Below are 18618 nucleotides of genomic sequence, written 5' to 3'. Positions count from 1 at the left end.
TCAGAGGAGTAGAAGCTAACTGGGTTGTTGCACTGGTTTGTGACGACCCTGGGGAAGAGCTGGAGGAAGGTGAGGTGGTAAAGGGCATAACTCTGGTTCGGGGTGCTTCCTATGTATAGGATCTCTTGGGGTGCAGAGGCTAATTCATCTTGTATGAGTGATGTTTCCCTTCCTCTGTCACCAGAGGAGACCATATTTCTGTTCTGTTGCTACTGTGAGAGTCATGTTGTCTATGCAGCCCTTGATTTTGTTCTGAGCTTCTAAGTACAACATACTGCTGCTATTTTCCCCATCAATGGCTGTGGTTACATCTCCAACACAGACATTGGCTATTGCAGCCTTGATTCCAGGAATGACCTGGGAAATGAGGAACACTTAGTTTGCTCTACTTTTTCTGGTTCTCTATGATTTGAATGAAGTCTTTCTCCTTTATTGTCTCCTTTTTTTAAAATGTAGGCATTATAGCTTTAAATTTCCTTCTTATCACTGCTTTCACTGCTTTCCATAAGTTTCATACATTGTATTTTCATTTGTCTCAAGGTATTTTCTAATTTTCCTTGTGGTAGCTTCTTTGAAATGTTGGTTAGAGTGTGTAGTGTAATTTCCACATATTTGTAAATTTTTCAGTTTTCCTGCTATTACTGATTTCTAGTTTCATTTCACTGTGATTGGAAAAGATACTTTGTATGATATGAGTCTTTTGAAATTAAGACTGTGTGTGGCCTAACATATGGTCTGTCCTAGAGAGTGTTCCATGTGCACTTGAGAAAAATATCTCCTGCTGTTGTCAGGTGGGGTTTTTATGTCTATTAGGTTCGATTGGTTTATAGTACTGTTAAAGTCCTTTATTTCCTTATTGGTCTTTTGAAGGTGTGCCCCTCACAGCTTGTGGGATCTTAGTTCCCTAACAAGAGATTGAACCTAGGCCTTTGGCAGTGAAGATTGCAGAGTTCTAACCACTAGACCACCAGAGAATTCCCTCCTTATTGATCTTCTGTGTAGTTGTATTCATTATTGAAAGTAGAGTATTGATGTCTCCAACTGTTATCATAGAACTGTCTAATTCTCCCTTAAATTCTAACAATGTTTACTTATATTTTAGGGCTCTGATTTTTGGTCCATATACGTTTACAATTATTGTATCTTCTTGGTGAATTGACCCTTTTATCAAGGTACAGTGTCCTTCTTTGTCATTTGTAACAGTTTTGACTTAAAGTCTGTTTTTGTCTGATACAGGCCTATCTTAACAGATACTGCATTTTTCACAAATTGAAGGTTTGTGGCAACCCCCGTATGTGTTGAGTTACTCAGTCACGTCTGACTCTTTGCAACCTGGACTATAGCCCACCAGGCTCCTCTGTCCATGGTGTTTTCCTGGCAAGAATACTGGAATGGGTTTCCATTTACTCCTCCAAGGGATCTTCCTGACCAGAAATCAAACCTGTGGCTCCCACATCTCCGGCATTGCAGGCAGATTCGTTCTTGCTGAGCCACTGGGTAAACCCCAGGGCAACCCTGTGTTGAAAAATCTACTGGCGTCATTTTTCTAACAGTTGCTCACTTCATGTCTCTCTGTCACACTTTGATAATTCTCACAGTACTTCAGACATTTTCACTATTATTGTTTATGGTCATCAGTGATTGTTGACGTTACTGTCGTAAAAGACTCGCTTAGATGATGGCTAGCATTTTTTAGCAGTATGATGTTTTTAAATTAAGTTGAGTTTTTTAGATGTGATACTACTTGTGCACTTAATAGTCTACAGTAAAACATAAATGTAACTTTTATATGCACTGGGAAACCGAAAAATTCATGTGAGTCCTTGAATAATTGCTTCATTGTGGTAGTCTGAAGCCAAACCAGCAATATCTCTGATATGCGCCTCTATTTATATCACTATCCCAGCTCTCTTTGGTGTCTGTTTGCATGGAATATCTTTCTCTGTTCTTTTACTTTCGACCTAATTATGTCTCTGGATCTAAAGTGAATCTCTTATAGAACATCATATAGTTGGATCTTGGTTGTTTTCTTGCTTTTCTGCTAATCTCTGCCTTTTGAATGGAATGTTTAATCCATTTACATTTAAAGTAGCTACTAAGGAAAGACTTCTACAATTTTGCTGTTGATTTCGATATGCCTTACAGCTTTGTTTTCCCTCATTTCCATCATTACAGTCTTTTGTGCTTAGTTGATTTTTGTAGTGACACATTTGCATTTCCTTCTGTGTATATATTCTTCAGATATCTTTCTTGTGATTACAATATATTCTTTAGACATCTTCTTCTGATTACAGTGGAGATTTTGTCTTTTTTCTGATTGCTAAAGTCTTTAAAGGTGTCTTTATTATTTTATGAGCATGTGGGAACTTTTTCGCATTACAGGATGTTGTAGTTCATGTGTAGACACACGGACCCAGCTTATAAGTGGAGAAACTTTGAGAACAGATTTTATAATTCTTTCCTTAAAAACTTGATATCTGTGTGTGTGTTTTAGTTGCTCAGTCATGTCCAACTCTTTGCAACCCCATGGGCTGTAACCCACAAGGCTCCTCTATCCATGGAATTCACCAGGCAAGAATACTAAAGTGAGTTGCCATTCCCTTCTCCAAGGGATCTTCCTGACCCAGGAATCCAAGCCAGGTCTCCTAGACTGCAGGTAGACTCTTTACCATCTGAGCCACCAGGGAAACTCTTGTTAATTCAGATGAACAAATCCTCACAAGGCAAAATGGTTCTGTGTTTTGGGATCTCCTATAAGAAGTATAAGTGACTTATCAGTAGTTCCTAATAATTATTTTGCTGACTTTGCTTATAAGTGCAGATCATATTGCATTAGCTTTGACAAAAAACTGCTTTCACGCCATCATGTTTTTGACTTGGTTTTGAATGGCCCTTAACTTTAGTCTACATTTAGGCAGGACTGATTAGCCTGTTTAACAGGTCGCTTTCCTCACAGTCATCTCCTGAATGAAGCAAGTCAGCATATGAAAATTCACCCAAACTTCCTGGATATAATTACATGTGTATGTTCACATTATACATATTTTTAAAAATAAGTGGCATATCTTATCTGTTGTCCTTATGAGACAAAGATATTTTGTATCCTGACTGATGAGTATGGTGTTATTGGTAACCTATATGATTTCTGCAACTTCAAAGTTAATACATATTTCAGTATACTAGTAAGATATTATCAGATATTTTTCTTGAGAAATGTGGGAATTGATCATTTTACCCTTTAGTTATAATTTCAAGGTATTATATTATTATTCCCTGGATTCTGTGTTAAAATCATGTTGTATGAGACCATATATAGGCTTTATTATAGCTGAGCTCTTCTAAGATCTTTCTGAATTGCCAGACGGTCAGTTGAATTATGAAGTTAATTTAGCCAACCAGCCTTCCTACCTGCCTTCCATTCATTTATTTAACTTTTACCAAATGAAGTATTTGCTATGAAGATACAAAAATGGATGATACAATCCCTGTCCTAAAGGATCTTACAGTCACTTAAGTGAAGTGATATATATGCAATGAAATAAATACAGAATTGACTATGACAAAGACCATTTAAGACAGAAAACAAAGTGCTTTCTTAGTAAATATCCAGGTTACCTCTAGTGGGCAATATTGTTTATGGAGCAGGTAGTCCTTGCAGAAAGGTCCTTTGAGTTAAGCCTTGAGGGTAGGTTGATTTTTTACAGGGTAGAAATGTTAAGTGAGGTGGTTATTTTCAGAGTTGCTGTAATGGAAAAGGTATAGAAGCAGAGCTAATTTGGGCCACAGGAAGTAGTGGGAGAGAACAGAGAGAAATGAAGCAGGAACGGTAGATTAAGCTTGAAGACCTTTAAACTAAAGGCTGAAGTTAGGCTTCATGTTATAGGCATTGGGGAGTTTTGAAGGATGTTATTCTAAAAAAAGCTGTGCTTTTATTGGGGCATGGAGGCTATTTAGGAGGTTACTTCGATGGTTGAGGTGGGAAACCAGGAAGATCTGAATCAAAGAAGTAACAATGAGTTGAAAGAAGAGTTGTGGAGACACACTCCACACGGATGCAAAGTCACAAGAGAGTGACTCAGAGGTACTTAAAATCTGGGGCCTCACTGACTTGGAAACTGAAAATTGAACAGTTAAAGGAGGAAATGTTGAGTTATTTTGAGTGTAGTGAATTCTTCAAGCAGTGGGGAAGTCCACTTCAGCGGTGGTGTTTGCCGCAGTCGACTGTGCTGTTGCTTCTTTTTGACCTATAGCTATAACCTCAGTTTGTTTATAAAAATTGTTTTATTTTGAAAACTTTTCAAGCTTGAAAAATAAAAAGCAACCCAACCAAGGTTGTTTCATTGTTTCAAGTAACTACAAGTCAGACAAGTCAGCGCTTGATACAAGGATGTAGTTAGCAGGAAAACCTTTTAGCCTTCTTACTTTCTCCTCAGTACCTTTACTCCCAGCATCTGTACCCACGCTGCCCAGTACAGGGTCCATCAGGAGCGTGTAGCCGCTGAGCACTTGAAGTGCAGCCAGTCTACACTGACATGTGCTACGGTTACAGAAACATATACCAGATTTCAAAGACTTGGTATGAAATAAAGAATGTAAAATATGTTCTTAATAATGTTTTATATTGATTACATGTTAAAATGATAGCATTTTGGATATTGTTTCAGGTTTCCACAGCACCACCCTTATGTTAGGTGATTTCTAGGACCAGCATATATTCATTTTAACAGCTAAGATAATTACAGTGAAAGGGAAGAGACTGTCTTTGAGTTTGGAGAAATCCTTTCACAGGGATTATGCTCACCCCTCCCAGGAGGGGCACACTGAACGTGTTCATTTCTCCAGCAACCAAAAAATATAGTAACCTGTTCAATGCTTCTGCCCAGAAAAGCCGACTTTAGAGATTCAGCACCCAAGGTTTTTACTGGGGACTGTTCACATAGGCACTCTCTGCCTTGAATATACCAAAATTCTAGACTCACAGAAGGAAAGCAGTTGTATGATATTAACACAAACTCTAGGCACCGTGAACTACCCTTGTCAGTCAGGGAATGGAGGGAAGCCAAGTTTCCATATGCCAGCTAAGGGCCACCCTTGCACACAGACCCTTCTAAAGGTAGCAGCCTTAGTCCTGCTGTGTTAACTTTCTACACAAATACATTAGGTTAATAAACTATCAGTGGCTTCCCTGATGGCTCAGAGGTAAAGAAGACAGCTGCTAATGCAGGAGCCACAGGTTGCATCCCTGGGTCAGGAAGATTTGCCTGGAGTAGGAAATGGCAAGCCACTCCAGAGTTCTTGCCTAGGAAATCACTTGGACAGAGGAGCCTGGCTGGCTGTAATCCATGGGATCACAGAAGAGTCGGATAGGACTTAAAGACTAAACAGTCAGTAGAATTAATTCCGCCTGTTTCTTTTTAAAGACTAGTATGGCTACCTGTTCTCGTTCTTGACTCACATTATATTTACTTTGGGTAGCAGTTGTCTAAATCTTATATGTAAAGTTCTTCTCTAATGTGTTTTAGTTATTTTCTCTGTAAAACTAATGATTTCTCTTTAATACAGATCTAATAAGTAAACAGATGACAAACCTCCTTCAAGTGATATGTTTATACTAATCATTAAAGTTCAGACTAATTGAAGGCTACAGTAGGCTTAATTCCATCCAAGAACAAAAAGAAAACACCGCTCCAAAAAAATATGTGTGATCAAAATAAAGAATTTTGTGAACTTTGATAAAACAAAAGTTTCAATTTAAAAATGTCCACTTGATAAGCACATTTGAGAGCTTCAGTTTTCTTTTCACATGCTGCTGCTGCTGCTAAGTCACTTCAGTCGTGTCCGACTCTGTGTCATTAATTCGCATTGTTAACTCTCTTTTGTTATTCTCCAAACTGTTGTTCAGTTGCTAAGTTGTATCTGAGCTTTTGCCACCCCGTGGACTGCGGCACACCGGGCTTCGCTGTCCTTCACCATCTCCTGGTATTTGCTCAAACTCATGTCCATTGAGTCAGTGATGCCACCCAACCATCTCATCCTCTGTTGCCCGCTTTTCCTCCTGCCTTCTGTCCTTCCCAGCATCAGGGGTCTTTTCTAATGAATCAGCTCTTTGCATCAGATGACCAAAGTATTGGAGCTTCAGCATCAGTCCTTTCAATGAATATTCAGGATTGATTTCTTTTAGAATTGACTGGTTTGATTTCCCTGAGGTTTGATTTCCTTGTATTAACTCTAAACTGTTAATGGTTTGTAATTACTATGAATCCATCCATGAAAATATTTCCCAGGAGATTTATATAAATGCATTAATTCTGCATAAGAGGTTCACTTCCTATCTATTCATTGACTATAGACTGCAGATGTGACTAAAATAGTACAACTTGGCCAAAATGCATAATACAGAATAGCAACCAGGATATGTTTGACTTCTTCCCAAGCACTGAGTACTAATATATACTTTACTCTTTAAGGAAGGGAATGGTTTTAGGAACATAATTTCCAGGACTAAAACTGTGAAAGCAGCAGAAGATATTTTTGTCAGAATAAATCCATAATGTGATTTTCAGTGACATATTGCCCTACAGGTCCCCTGCAGGCTTAGCTGAAGGACAGAACCATCTCTCAGCATCATTGCCACATCTCATCAGAAGTAGAGGGAAGCTAAAATGGCAACCCCCTCCCCTCTCCTGCACCATGACCCAGCAGTGAGTAAAGGGGAAAGGAGAAAGTCCTCAGGCTGCAAGCAGAGAGCAGTTCAGAACTGGCAGTGTTTTTGCTATTCTCTTTGTCCTTTATTTATGTAATTCAGCCATTTTATATAGCTTAGAATTGAAGCATGTCATTAGCAACCCATGTCAATAACTGATACTTTCATTCTCATTATGAACAGTTATGCTTGTCCACTGAAAATCCATAAAGCTTAGTACATTTGTGATTTTAAATATAACTCGCATTTCTACAAAACGAAACTGACAATATCATTGCTTGTGCTGCTTTCTAATTGCTTTAAATAATGTAGAGAGCAGTTATAAAGAACTCTATGATTTTTTTAAAAAGGGTACTTTCGACTCACTATTCAACCAGTAAGAAACACTGAGCAGGAAACCTGGCTCTTTGCCACTTTTGAAGCTGTGAAGCGCCATCAGGGTACTGTCACATAATGTTCTGTTGATAAACCATAAGAACTAATAATAGTTTGACTCAGAAAATCAGACTAGAATGCTATTTATAACTTTACCCACCCTGTCTTGAAAACAGCTTCCTTGTATTCCCACTTGTGAACTGGATAAAATAAAAGCTCAGTGTGTAATATGATCTAGTACATAATAGAATTGTGGTGTGAAAATTAAACAACAGAAAACTCCAGTTTTTAGAAATGAGGAATCTAAAAATACTATATATTCCTTAGGACATCTGTTATATTTTAAAGTGCACACGTTTGTGTGATACAGTTTTATGACATACATGACACACAGAAGTGGGTTCACCTGCTAATTCTGCAATTGGCTAAATACCACGATGCATCTTCATTGGCTTTTCTGTCCATCTAACAGCTTATTTCTGTATCTGATACTTATTGTCCTTGTGATAAGCTTTGAGACCATTAAGGATTTTTAAAGAATTATACCAAGTATGAAATTCAATGGCATATATTCTATATGTGTACTGTTTAAAAACTTTTTTTTTAATTCCAAAGAGTGCATTTTTATTTTGTCTGTGGTCATCCGTTCATCCTTCAACAGACATTTCCGTTGCTTTCACCTTTTGGCTCCTGTGCATTATATTGCTGCAGTGAACAGCAAGTATCTCTTTGAGTCTCTGCCTTCAGTTCTTAAGACTGTATACCTAGAAGTGGAAATGCTGGCGCGTATAGTATCTGTATAAGTGTTTGAGAACTGTTCACCATTTGCCATACTATTTACCACAGCAGCTGCACCGTTTTACATTCCTGCCAGCAAAGCACAGGGGTTCAGTGTCTCCAGGTCTTCACTAATATTTTCTTTTACATTTTGAAAAAAATGTGCTGTGTACTAGTTTCGTAAGACCTGTATCAAATATGGTTGACCGCTGAGTAACAGGAGTTTGAACTGTGCAGGTCCAGTTACACAAGGCTTTTTTCAGTAGTAAATACCGCAGTAGCACACATTGCATAATTGATTCAGAGGGGCCGCCTATGGGACTTGAGCAGCTGCACGTTTTGGTGTTGGCCACAGGTCCTGGAACCAATGCCCCACAGATACTGAGGGATAACCATATATTCATATTGTTATTACGCTAAGAGCAATCTCTTGGTGCCCAACCTTGGTCAAAGTTTACATGAGTCAGCAGCAGAGAATACGGGCCTTTGTCTTATTGTTTGTGTAGTACAGAGTATCTTCACAGAAAAGCCTTTGAGATAGGATATTGACTTTATAAGAGCAAATGTAAAATGAATCTGGATGTCATAATCTGTGTGCTTTCTCTTCTTAGCAACAAAGTTTCCTTTTTTCTACAGCTCCCTGTACAGGCAGCACTTTCTTTTGCCATAGCAACATGTGCATCAATAATTCTTTAGTCTGTAATGGGATTCAAAACTGTGCGTACCCTTGGGATGAAAATCATTGTAAAGGTGAGTCTGCTGGTGAAGGACAGCCCTTAGATGTGTGGCCATTGTCTTTCACTAAGAAAAAAAAAGTCTTTTTCTACAACTGTACTTGGCATAACTGCTTTGGCAGAATGAAGACATGTAAAATCAGTGTTCTCCTTAATGAATCACAGACCTCTGGGATGTGGTAAAACTGAATATTATTCTCAACAAAAGCAATTTTTATAGACTATATTTTTTGCCTAAAAGTTGTCCACAAGTTAGTCATGGTTGTTTATATTGTAAAGATACCTTATTGTCATAATAATGTAGATTGTGACCGAGAGTATTCTTATTTTTAAAATTAAATGGAAATACTATTTAGCAAAATTCAACTGATAGATTCAGTCTTACAGTGTAAAACAGACTCCTTATAAGGACTGCGTTTTTTATTCCATGAATTTCCTATGCTATATTTCAGTATATACTCCCTGAAAGAGAAATATGCCTTGTGGTAATGCTGGGTATCAAATCACTGTTTCAGTACTACAGTTTATCTCCCTTTTATTCTCCCAAGAGTTCAATAAATAACTATAGAAAGTTAATGTAAGATATTGCTATCATGAGAGGAAGTATTTTCAGGTAACCATTCAAAAACAGTGGACCATGGTTGTAAACATATCTGAGTGAGTCAGTGAAATCATTTTTGTTCTCCTTGCTTATGGCCATCAGTAGGAATACTATGGGTTAACTCAAATCTACCATAGAGCAGAAAGCTAAACTTGATAAAAACAGAGTTTTGTTTTGACATTTTCTATACTCATGTATTACTTTGATTTGCAAACTGTATGTGCTTACGTATTATTGTTGTTGTGTCTGATTCTTTGCAACCCTATGGACTGTAGCCCACCAGGCTCCTCTGTCCATGGGTTTCTCCAGCCAAGAGTACTGGAGTGGGTTGCCATTTCCTTCTCCAGAGGATCTTCCTGACCCAGGGATCAAACCTGCGTCTCCTGCATTGGCAGGCAGATTGTGTACCACTGAGCCACCAGGGAAGCCCGTGTACTCATATACCCTCTGAGTAAAGAACCAAGTCCTTTTCCTTTTTTTATAGTCTGTCTGGCTGCCTTATGATTGGTTAGTTTAACCAGAAGTCATACTAGTTTTATTTTGTTTAAAAACCTAATCTTAAATTGCATTTTCTGGGTTGTATTTGACCCAGGTGTTCTGCTTTACCTAAAAATATTTTACCAATTTGTGACAGAAATCATGAATGAATTTTCAAAGTCTCATTGTTTTTCTTTCTGCAGAAAAGAAAAAAGCAGGACTGTTTGAACAAATCACTAAAACTCACGGAACAATTATTGGCGTTACGTCGGGGATTGTCTTGGTCCTTCTCATTATTTCTATTTTAGTACAAGTGAAACAGCCTCGAAAAAAGGTCATGGCATGCAAAACTGCTTTTAATAAAACTGGGTTTCAAGAAGTATTTGATCCTCCTCATTATGAACTGTTTTCACTGAGAGACAAAGAGATGTCCGCCGACCTGGCCGACCTGTCGGAGGAACTGGACAGCTACCAGAAGACACGGCGCTCCTCGACGGCCTCGCGGTGCATCCACGACCATCACTGTGGGTCGCAAGCGCCCAGCGTCAAACAAAGCAGGACCAACCTCAGTTCCATGGAACTTCCTTTCCGAAATGATTTTGCACAACCACAGCCCATGAAAACATTTAATAGCACCTTCAGAAAGAGTAGCTACACTTTCAAGCAGGCACATGAGTGCCCTGAGCAGGCTCTTGAAGACAGGGTGATGGAGGAGATGCCCTGTGAGATTTATGTCAGGGGCCGGGAAGACTCCGCACAAGCATCCATGTCCATCGATTTTTAGTCTTCTGCTGAAGTGACGTTGATCATTGAGTATGTACGTATGCAGCCTACAGAGCGTCCATATTGTTTTCAACAGCCAACCTTTTTCTCCTGTCAGAACTAGAAAGACCTTCATTTCGCATTAATGTAATGGTCAAGTTTTTATTATCTCAGGCAGTCTATATGTTAACCCAACCAAGAAACTTCCTCCGTGCAGTAAAAAACAAAAAACAAGCGTCTAGTGCTCAGTGTCCTACACACAAAGCACCAGTTACATAGTAGCGTCTGGAGAGGGGAGCGGTGTTGCGCCAGGCTCAGCTGGTGGTAGCAGCAGGAAGATGGTTCTTGATTGATATAGCTCTGTCAAAATTTTGATCCCACAATAAGTTTAAACATAAGATTTTTCTTCACATTCCTTTTACTTTTTCTGTTCTCTAACTTTAATTTGTTTTAGAAGCCAGTAATGTTGCCATTTCAGTTTCTTATATAAATGGTTACTGTTTCACATGTATTTCAGTATAGGCATTTGTTCTAGAGTTTTGTCAAAATATAACTAGTTACTGTGGTAAGTGCCAGTTAAGACACAGAATTATGTTTCATCCATCTGTTTCTTCAGTAATTTCCATACTGCTGCCTTTTAATTACTGGATCCTTAACCTTTATTTTCTGTGATACGGTTTAGCACCTCTAAGTCATATTTTGTTTTGGTTATATTATACTAGAAAGTTTCATAATCCTGGGATGTATGCACCATTGCCAGTTACAACTAAAAACTTAATTAAAATTTTTTGAAAGTTCCTAGATTTTATCACATTCAGTGATAGCCCACTTTTTCCTGTGAGTAAAAAGTCATTTAATTCATTTTGGGGGCAGCCTATCATATTTATTTCCGTTGTTACTCATTGCTAGATCTGTGTTTCCTATTTTTATAAAAAGGTTATTCACTCCCTTTGTATTGGTTTGTCCTGTAGCATATGGTAACCAAGGTTGTATGGGAGTTAAAGGAAAATGCCTAAGAAACTGTATAAGCCTTTAGATTGCTTCTTACTTGGGACAATACATTTTTCTAGTTCTTACCAAGAATAACAATTTCCACTTTTTTTTAAACTGCACTTTTGACCTTATTTTTCTTATGGTATATAAACAATAATTTATAAACATGATATAAAAAAATCATTGTGTTTTTTTAGACTTTTGATATTATTTGATACTGTACAAACTTTATTAAATCAAGGTTAAAGACCTCCACGACAGATTTCTTTTCAGTATTCACAATAGCGGCTTTGTATACCAATATGCTGTGATGGAACTGTACACTATAATTTATTGTAAAAATCTTGGTAATGTGTACATAAGCTTTTTTTTCCTCTTGTTATTGCACTTAGTTTATGATAAATTTTTCACTGGTATCTATTGATCTAAATCACTACACAAATCGGATAATTAAAATATACATTGTTACATGATTCTTTAATCATATTATTTATGGCACTGAGATTTAGGATCTTAAGATATATGTGGAAAGGAATCCATTTATTGAATTATGACTAATACAGGCATGACATTTAAAAGATAAATTCTCATGTTTGATATTTTTTGTAGTTAAATTTTCCATGAAATGAGAAATTAAAGTTTCACTGGATTTCGCTGACTTTTTAAAAATATCACATCTTTACATTTTCTCAGATTAATGAAAACTGTGACCTTAAATATGATATTATATAAAAAAATACTCCTTCAAAATGCTTATTATATCACATTTTTTTAAAAGTATATACTCTCCAGAAGATAGGAAAACCTACCCATAGTATTGTCTTAAGTGTTTTTAAAACTCAGTATAATTTCCAATTTTAAAAATACAACTTGGGAAGGTAAAAAGACTTAATGAATGTAGTATTCAGTGAACTAATGAACCAGAGCCAGATTAGATAGCTAAATTCTTTCAGTAGTTATGTTGAATAGGCATTTTAGTAGATAACAGGCCAGACAACATTTAGTAAGTCCTTAATATAATGATAACTGTGATCTCATTCTTAGTCAAAGGGAAATTATCATATTTCCTATATAAAATTATATTCATTAAGAAAATACATCTTTAACATCTAAAGTAGTAAATAATAACAGTATGCTTAAGTAGCACTTGTAAATGTATTTTTATTTTTGAAATTTGTGTCCTACTCTCTTAAAAGGGCATGAAGAGGCCTACAAAATACAAAGCCGTTAATGAAGACATTTAACATTAAAACAGCACAGAAGTACATGGTTTCAAGCCACTGAGCAAGTAAAGCTTGGACAAAAAAATTGTTTCTAAATTTTCCTGCTACTAAAACAATTAAGTCTTCTTGTTTTTCGTAGTAGAAAATTCAAACTTACCTGCAAGAGGCTAGTTTTCTCTTAAACTAAAGAAAGGAGGGTCTTAATATTGAATGACATTTCCTTGTAATTTAAAGAAAATGAAAAATACACAGAGAGGCCTTAATGGTAAATACTAAGCCAGTGAAGGCGCATCTGAGTGTGGCCTAGAACACTGGTTTCTCATCAGTTTACCTGCAGGGATAGAAGTAAAGAACCAGAGGATCAGTAACTACGCCAGCCCGAGACTGCCATATGTTAGTCATTGAGCCGTGGGTGGCATTAGATCGCATTTATTTCTTAGTCAAACATTTGGCAATATACAATCTGAAGAGAACAGAATGGAACTAACAAATTTTAGGCATTATTACCAGAACAATGCTAATTGCTGTATATATAATCTTTCATCTTTGACATCAGTGAAAAAACTTCGCAGATTGTTTACCGATGTGAAAGCCATAAATTGTAGTAATTTAAGAAAAAAATTTAGCCATCTTGTGGAAGTTGTTACATCCTTCACAGAGAATATGGTGCCCAGTGTTAAACACAGAAGGTGAACCTGGAGGAGTGTGCACAGCTCAGGAGCACATCTGTTAGGCTGTTGGTCCCAGATTTACCACAGGGTGTCAACCCCCAAGTGCCCGCAGATTGCAGGAACCCCACTAACCCCAGCATCTAAAGAATGTGGGAGTAAAGCGTCACATACCTTTTGAGAGGGGAGACGTTTGACAAAAAGCAAAGGATTTTTCCACGTTTCCAATCACAAAAGAGATCAGAAACACTCCTTTGACTTGGACTTGTTAATAGCTTGTGTCAGTGTCTGTCACATTGCACGTGATTATTAGGCGTTAAAACAAGCTCCTAAATGCCTGAACGTTTTTATAGTGGTGCTGTTGTCTGGTGAGGATGCTTCCTTGTTTCAGGAGTGTGTCAGCTGATGAACAGGATAGGAAAAGCCTAGTTGTGATCATGGGAATAATTCTCAATCTAAGGAGTGTATGCGTTCTTACAAAATGTTGTTCATGAGCAGAAGGAATCTTGAGATTTGGGGTTTTTTAAGATTCAAGAGAGATTATCTGCCCCAGTGTTATTGATGAGAATACTGAAGCCCAGAGAAAAGAAGGTAGTTCCCCATGTCTCAGAGCTAGATCAGCACCCTTCCCTTGCTCTCTGCTGTCTCCCTGCTTTTGCTTGCTGGATGTTTTAAAAGCCGCTCCAAACAGCAGCCCAGATGTTTCTTGTAGGCTTGTCAGTTATTCTGGTTTAAAATGTAATTTATTCTACATTTTTCTTCAAAGCATTATATTTTACTCTTTTTTTCTGTAATACTTTGTTATTCTTCAATTTTGTTGCCATGATTTCTTGGCACCTGCAAATTCTGGAAGACAATGACTCTTAATTCTTAATAAAGAATGTTTGTTAACAATTTATAGCCTCGACACTAGACAGAAAGAGCTTTCACTGGTTTGCTTTTGTGCTCTTTTCTGAATCTAAAGGAAACAGTGTATAATCTACATGTGTGTGCGCTATTGCGTTCGGAGAATGATTTGGGTTGTGAGCTAAATGATATGACAGGTTGATCTTGGATATCTTTTTTTAGCTTTCTGCAAAATCAGTTGTCCATGTTTTATATATCTCTACTAATAACAAACTCATAATTCTGAATTTGCTTTTTTTAAATCAACTTTTCCTTATATTTCTGTGACTGACTTAATGACTACAAAAGCCCAAGGAACTAATGACTGGGGTGCATGTTTAGTATGTACTGTCTTAAGTATATTCTTTTGAGGCATTGATTTTTCTTTAAGAGGTGAACTTCCAGACCATATAAGACTTCTTATATGGATTAATATAGTATTAACTTACTACTGTATTTGATACTTCACAGTAAAGAATTTGGTCCTTACACTGGAAATAAAACTTGTTCTTTGATTCCTTACTTGCCTCAATTTCCAAAATCTCTAAAAGTGGCAAAGAATCCTAATTTCCTTCCCAGGAAAAGTTGGCATTTCCTATCCAGTCACGTCCAAGCTAATCATAGTTATGATAAAAAATAAAATCATTACGTTTTCAAGTGAATCTTCAGGGGAAGAACTAAAAAAGACAAATTCAGTCTTAGCTTGCCTGCAGAATCCAGGCTGCTGCCTCCAGTCACTGAAGTGACCACGAGGTCTTTCGTAGTACAGTGGGCTGTCAGAACACGCTGTCTGTTGAGGTGCAGGATGCGTCGGTCGTGGCCACAGCTTAGTGAGGATGGGGGTGTAGGTCTCTTGAAAGGTGTACCCTGAGGAGAAAGCAAAGGAAGGCACACAGATCAAGGAGCCAAAGAAGAAAAAAAGAAGGGTAGTTATCACTGCAAATAGTTACAGAGCAATTTTAGTGTTATTTAGGATCAGGAAACAGCTTTTATCTAAAAGTTGTCTCACCCTCCAAGCTTTGTCATACTCTGTAACATCTGGTGCCTGCAGGTCACTGAGCCGGTACATTCCTTATTGAAATATGTTGAGTATCTGCTGTTTGCTTAGAGGAATTGCCATCAAAAATCTAGGTATTGAACCATGCTTTTCAAATCTTGTTCAATGCTTCCATTGATGACTTCATCTAGGATTTGTATTAAGCTTTGTATTAAGCCGTGTTTTGGAGAAGCATTCACAGATTTTGAACCCAAAAATAGTGTTGTCAGTCTATTACGTGTAATGCCTCAAAAGACAATTTAGCTCCGAAAATGTGCACAAGTACTTGCTGCAACTAACTCAAGTATATGGCCTCTGCCTTTCACATTCATTGTCTGAAACCAACCTTGCATTCTCAATCAGTTTTTAATATTAGAAAAAAAACACTTGTGATAAGAGACTTCTAAGGTGGCTCCCATCAATCCTTGCTTCCCAGTATTCACAATCCTGTATCATCCCCTATCCTTGAACGTGAGCTGGACCTAGTGACTTGCTTCTAATGAATAGAATATGGCAAAAGTGACATGTCTCTTCCAAGATTAGGTGACAGAAAGACTTCGTCTTCTGTCTTGCTTGCCCACTGTTTCTGTCATGCTTTCCTGCTCTGATGGAACCCAGTTGCCATGTTCTGAGATGCTGTGTGGAGAGGTCCATGTGACAGGAAACCAGGGTTTCCTGGCAACAGCGGAGTCCCCCAGTCTACCACATGCAAAGAACTGAATCCTGCCAGCAACATGTGACAGGTCAGGAAGGGGATCCTCCCCTCACTAGAGCCTCGAGATGACCACAGACAACACTTTGATTATAGCTTGTGTGGGACCTTGATCCACACCCAAATTACTCAGAAACCCAAGATAAATAAGTCTTGTATTAAGCTGCTAAACTTAGAGGTAATTTGTTATGCAGCCATAGATAATACGAAGCTGGAAAAGACAGTGGCAGTTCCCAATTTTCACTCCTGGGGTAAAAGTATTGATGAAATCTGACGTGTTTTATGTTTGTGGAAGAACCATCAGTGCAGTGGGCACATCTTAAACCTGGCATCATGGAATGAGGAGAGCTGGTCTTCCTCTTGCATGAGTACAAGTCAGCCATTTTAGCCTCCCAACCACCAATAAAAACACTTCGATCCATTCCCTCTCAAGTATGGCAGAAGATACTGCAATTTGATTCTGCATTTAAAATGTAAATAAAATTACATTATACCCTAACTCTTGAATAGTGTCCCTTTTAAATCACTCATCAAGTCTCCTTTGAGTAAGGTGAATCTTATCTTAAAATGAATAAAGGATAAAATTCTATTCAAAATCTATATAGTAGTCCCATAATTTAATCAAAGCCTTTCATATTTCCAATGATATTAACACTCAGTTTCCCAGACTACAGAGTTAGTATCATTAGCCCACTTGCAAATGTAATCCTTGGGAAAACTGACAAAGAAAAGCAGTGGAGCCCCACCTTTGAAAGAGTTTGAGGGGACTGCACTAAGAAATAGCAAATCTTTCATGCCCAGAGCCACCCTACACCCAAATTGAGAAATATAACCAAAACATTTCTATACAGAGGTTTTTCTGTTGTGATGAAAAATAAACTGATTTCCTGGAAGAGAATACTCTTTTTTTTTTTTTTTTTTTCACTCTGGTCAAACTGATGGAAACACCAGACCAACCTCACAAAGTTTTTTCTTTCTGAAATCGTTTTCACATCTGGCTGACAGCCAGCCACAGCTACCTGCTACAAAGAAAAAATTGTATCTTTTATTGTATCTGTGTATAAATATTGCCTTTGAATTGGAAGCTGCTATTGCTGATTTTGTTTTGCCCAGTGGGTAGAATTGTGTCCTAAATCCTTTTCTAATGTGAATGCGTCAGACCTTAGCCTCCAGAAATAGGGTAGTACCTGTTGCTTTGGAAGCTTGAAGTTTTACCCTAATCTCTGCAAGAGAGGCGCCAAATGAATCTAGTCTTCCCATCTGCCATTCTTAATTGCTAGATGGCAGACAGTGACTATGCTGCTTGAAGTTTTAGGGCTTTTTCTGCAGAATTGGGAAAAGGACCTGCCTTTCTGCTAGGAGCCTATGGTTTAAAGTAAGCTTCCACACACACTCTGTCCAAAAACTCTCCTCTCCTGCTATAGCTCCCTCCTTTCATGAGGATACAGTGTTTAGTTTTGTCTTCCCGTTACCCACAAATGCACAGAGATTTTCTAAGGAAATACTGCAATACCAAACCAGGTTCTCTGAGAAACTCCCAAAGTTTGTCCATGAAGATGAGTGAACTTCTCTGATTGGTGCAGATCAGTGCTAGACTGAAAGGTGTAAAGAGCAACTGCCTTTATCAAAAGCCATGTCTTAAAGGATATGCCAGGGAATGCTTCTGTTTAATATTTTACAAATATATATATATTTTTTAACATTTACAAAGATTTATATATATGTAAATATATATAGTTTGTCATGAAACATATATCATGTCAGCTATGTCATGCAACATGGGGGATCCTAGTTCCCCGACCAATTGAACCCACACCTCCTACATTGGAAGCACAGATTCCCAACCACTGAACCACTAGTAATGTCACAATATTTCTGTTTCCGGCTGACTCTCTCACCTCTCCACCCTAGAAAAACAGCTCGTTTCTCTTCCTCTCATCAGATAGGCAAAGAAAGTGATTGCATACTTTTTTAATTACAGGCGTACATAAACCTACAATTCTAGAGTGTTGATTTGTTGGACCGTAATGTACACACTGAACTGCATTTGGCAGCATGCCAGATGTGTAAAGTTGGAATTTAATGATGTTTCAGTAGCAGCCCCAGAATTTTGTACAATACCACTGTCGAATACTAATGTAACAGTAGCAAGAAAACGAACAGAGAAACGGCTTCTTTCTCAAGTTCCCTTTTTTCTCTTTCTTGGATATGGAGCAACTGAAAGCAATTAACTATTCCATGGAAACTTCATCTCATAAAGAAACTCCAGTCAAAAGCAAACCGTGGTCATTGTTACTATGTTCGTGGAACTTTATCAACCAACCAAAGGTAAGTTCATTTTTGACACTAAAACATTAATTATACTGCCTACTTAGGAAGTTTTTTCCTGAAGAAGTTATCAAGCAATTTTACCTTCTGAAAATATAGATGTCAGAAGTAGAATGACATCACCATGTGATCACATTTCTGGTTCTCATGATTTTCAAAATGGAGTTCCATTTCCTTTCAACTAGAAAGAAGAGTGATAAAATCTAATTTTGAAAAAATGACGTTTCTTATCCTGAAGAATGGGATTTCTCAACCTCAATACTGTTAACGTTTTGGGCCACATGGTCCTTCATTATAGGGGAACCACTCTGCGTATTATAGGATGTTTAGTGGTGTCCCTGACC

The 18618-nt window shown here is 37.7% G+C and overlaps 1 protein-coding gene across 2 annotated transcripts in view; it reads left to right on the top strand.

The window, feature by feature from the left end:
* The window catches only part of NETO2 (neuropilin and tolloid like 2), a 79643-nt gene extending 64925 nt beyond the window's left edge, over nucleotides 1–14718 (top strand). For both annotated transcript variants that reach the window (XM_027977803.3, XM_027977802.3), the window contains exons 8-9: nucleotides 8492–8605; nucleotides 9871–14718. In XM_027977803.3, coding sequence (XP_027833604.1) covers nucleotides 8492–8605; nucleotides 9871–10451 — 695 coding nt within the window. In that variant the 3' untranslated portion in view covers nucleotides 10452–14718. The remainder of the gene's footprint in view (nucleotides 1–8491; nucleotides 8606–9870) is intronic.
* Nucleotides 14719–18618: the final 3900 nt, after the last annotated feature.

Source organism: Ovis aries, chromosome 14, assembly GCF_016772045.2.
Source record: "Ovis aries strain OAR_USU_Benz2616 breed Rambouillet chromosome 14, ARS-UI_Ramb_v3.0, whole genome shotgun sequence".
Taxonomy (NCBI): domain Eukaryota; kingdom Metazoa; phylum Chordata; class Mammalia; order Artiodactyla; family Bovidae; genus Ovis; species Ovis aries.
Note: the sequence above shows the minus strand (reverse complement) of the source record. Positions and strands in the feature narration are given on the sequence as shown.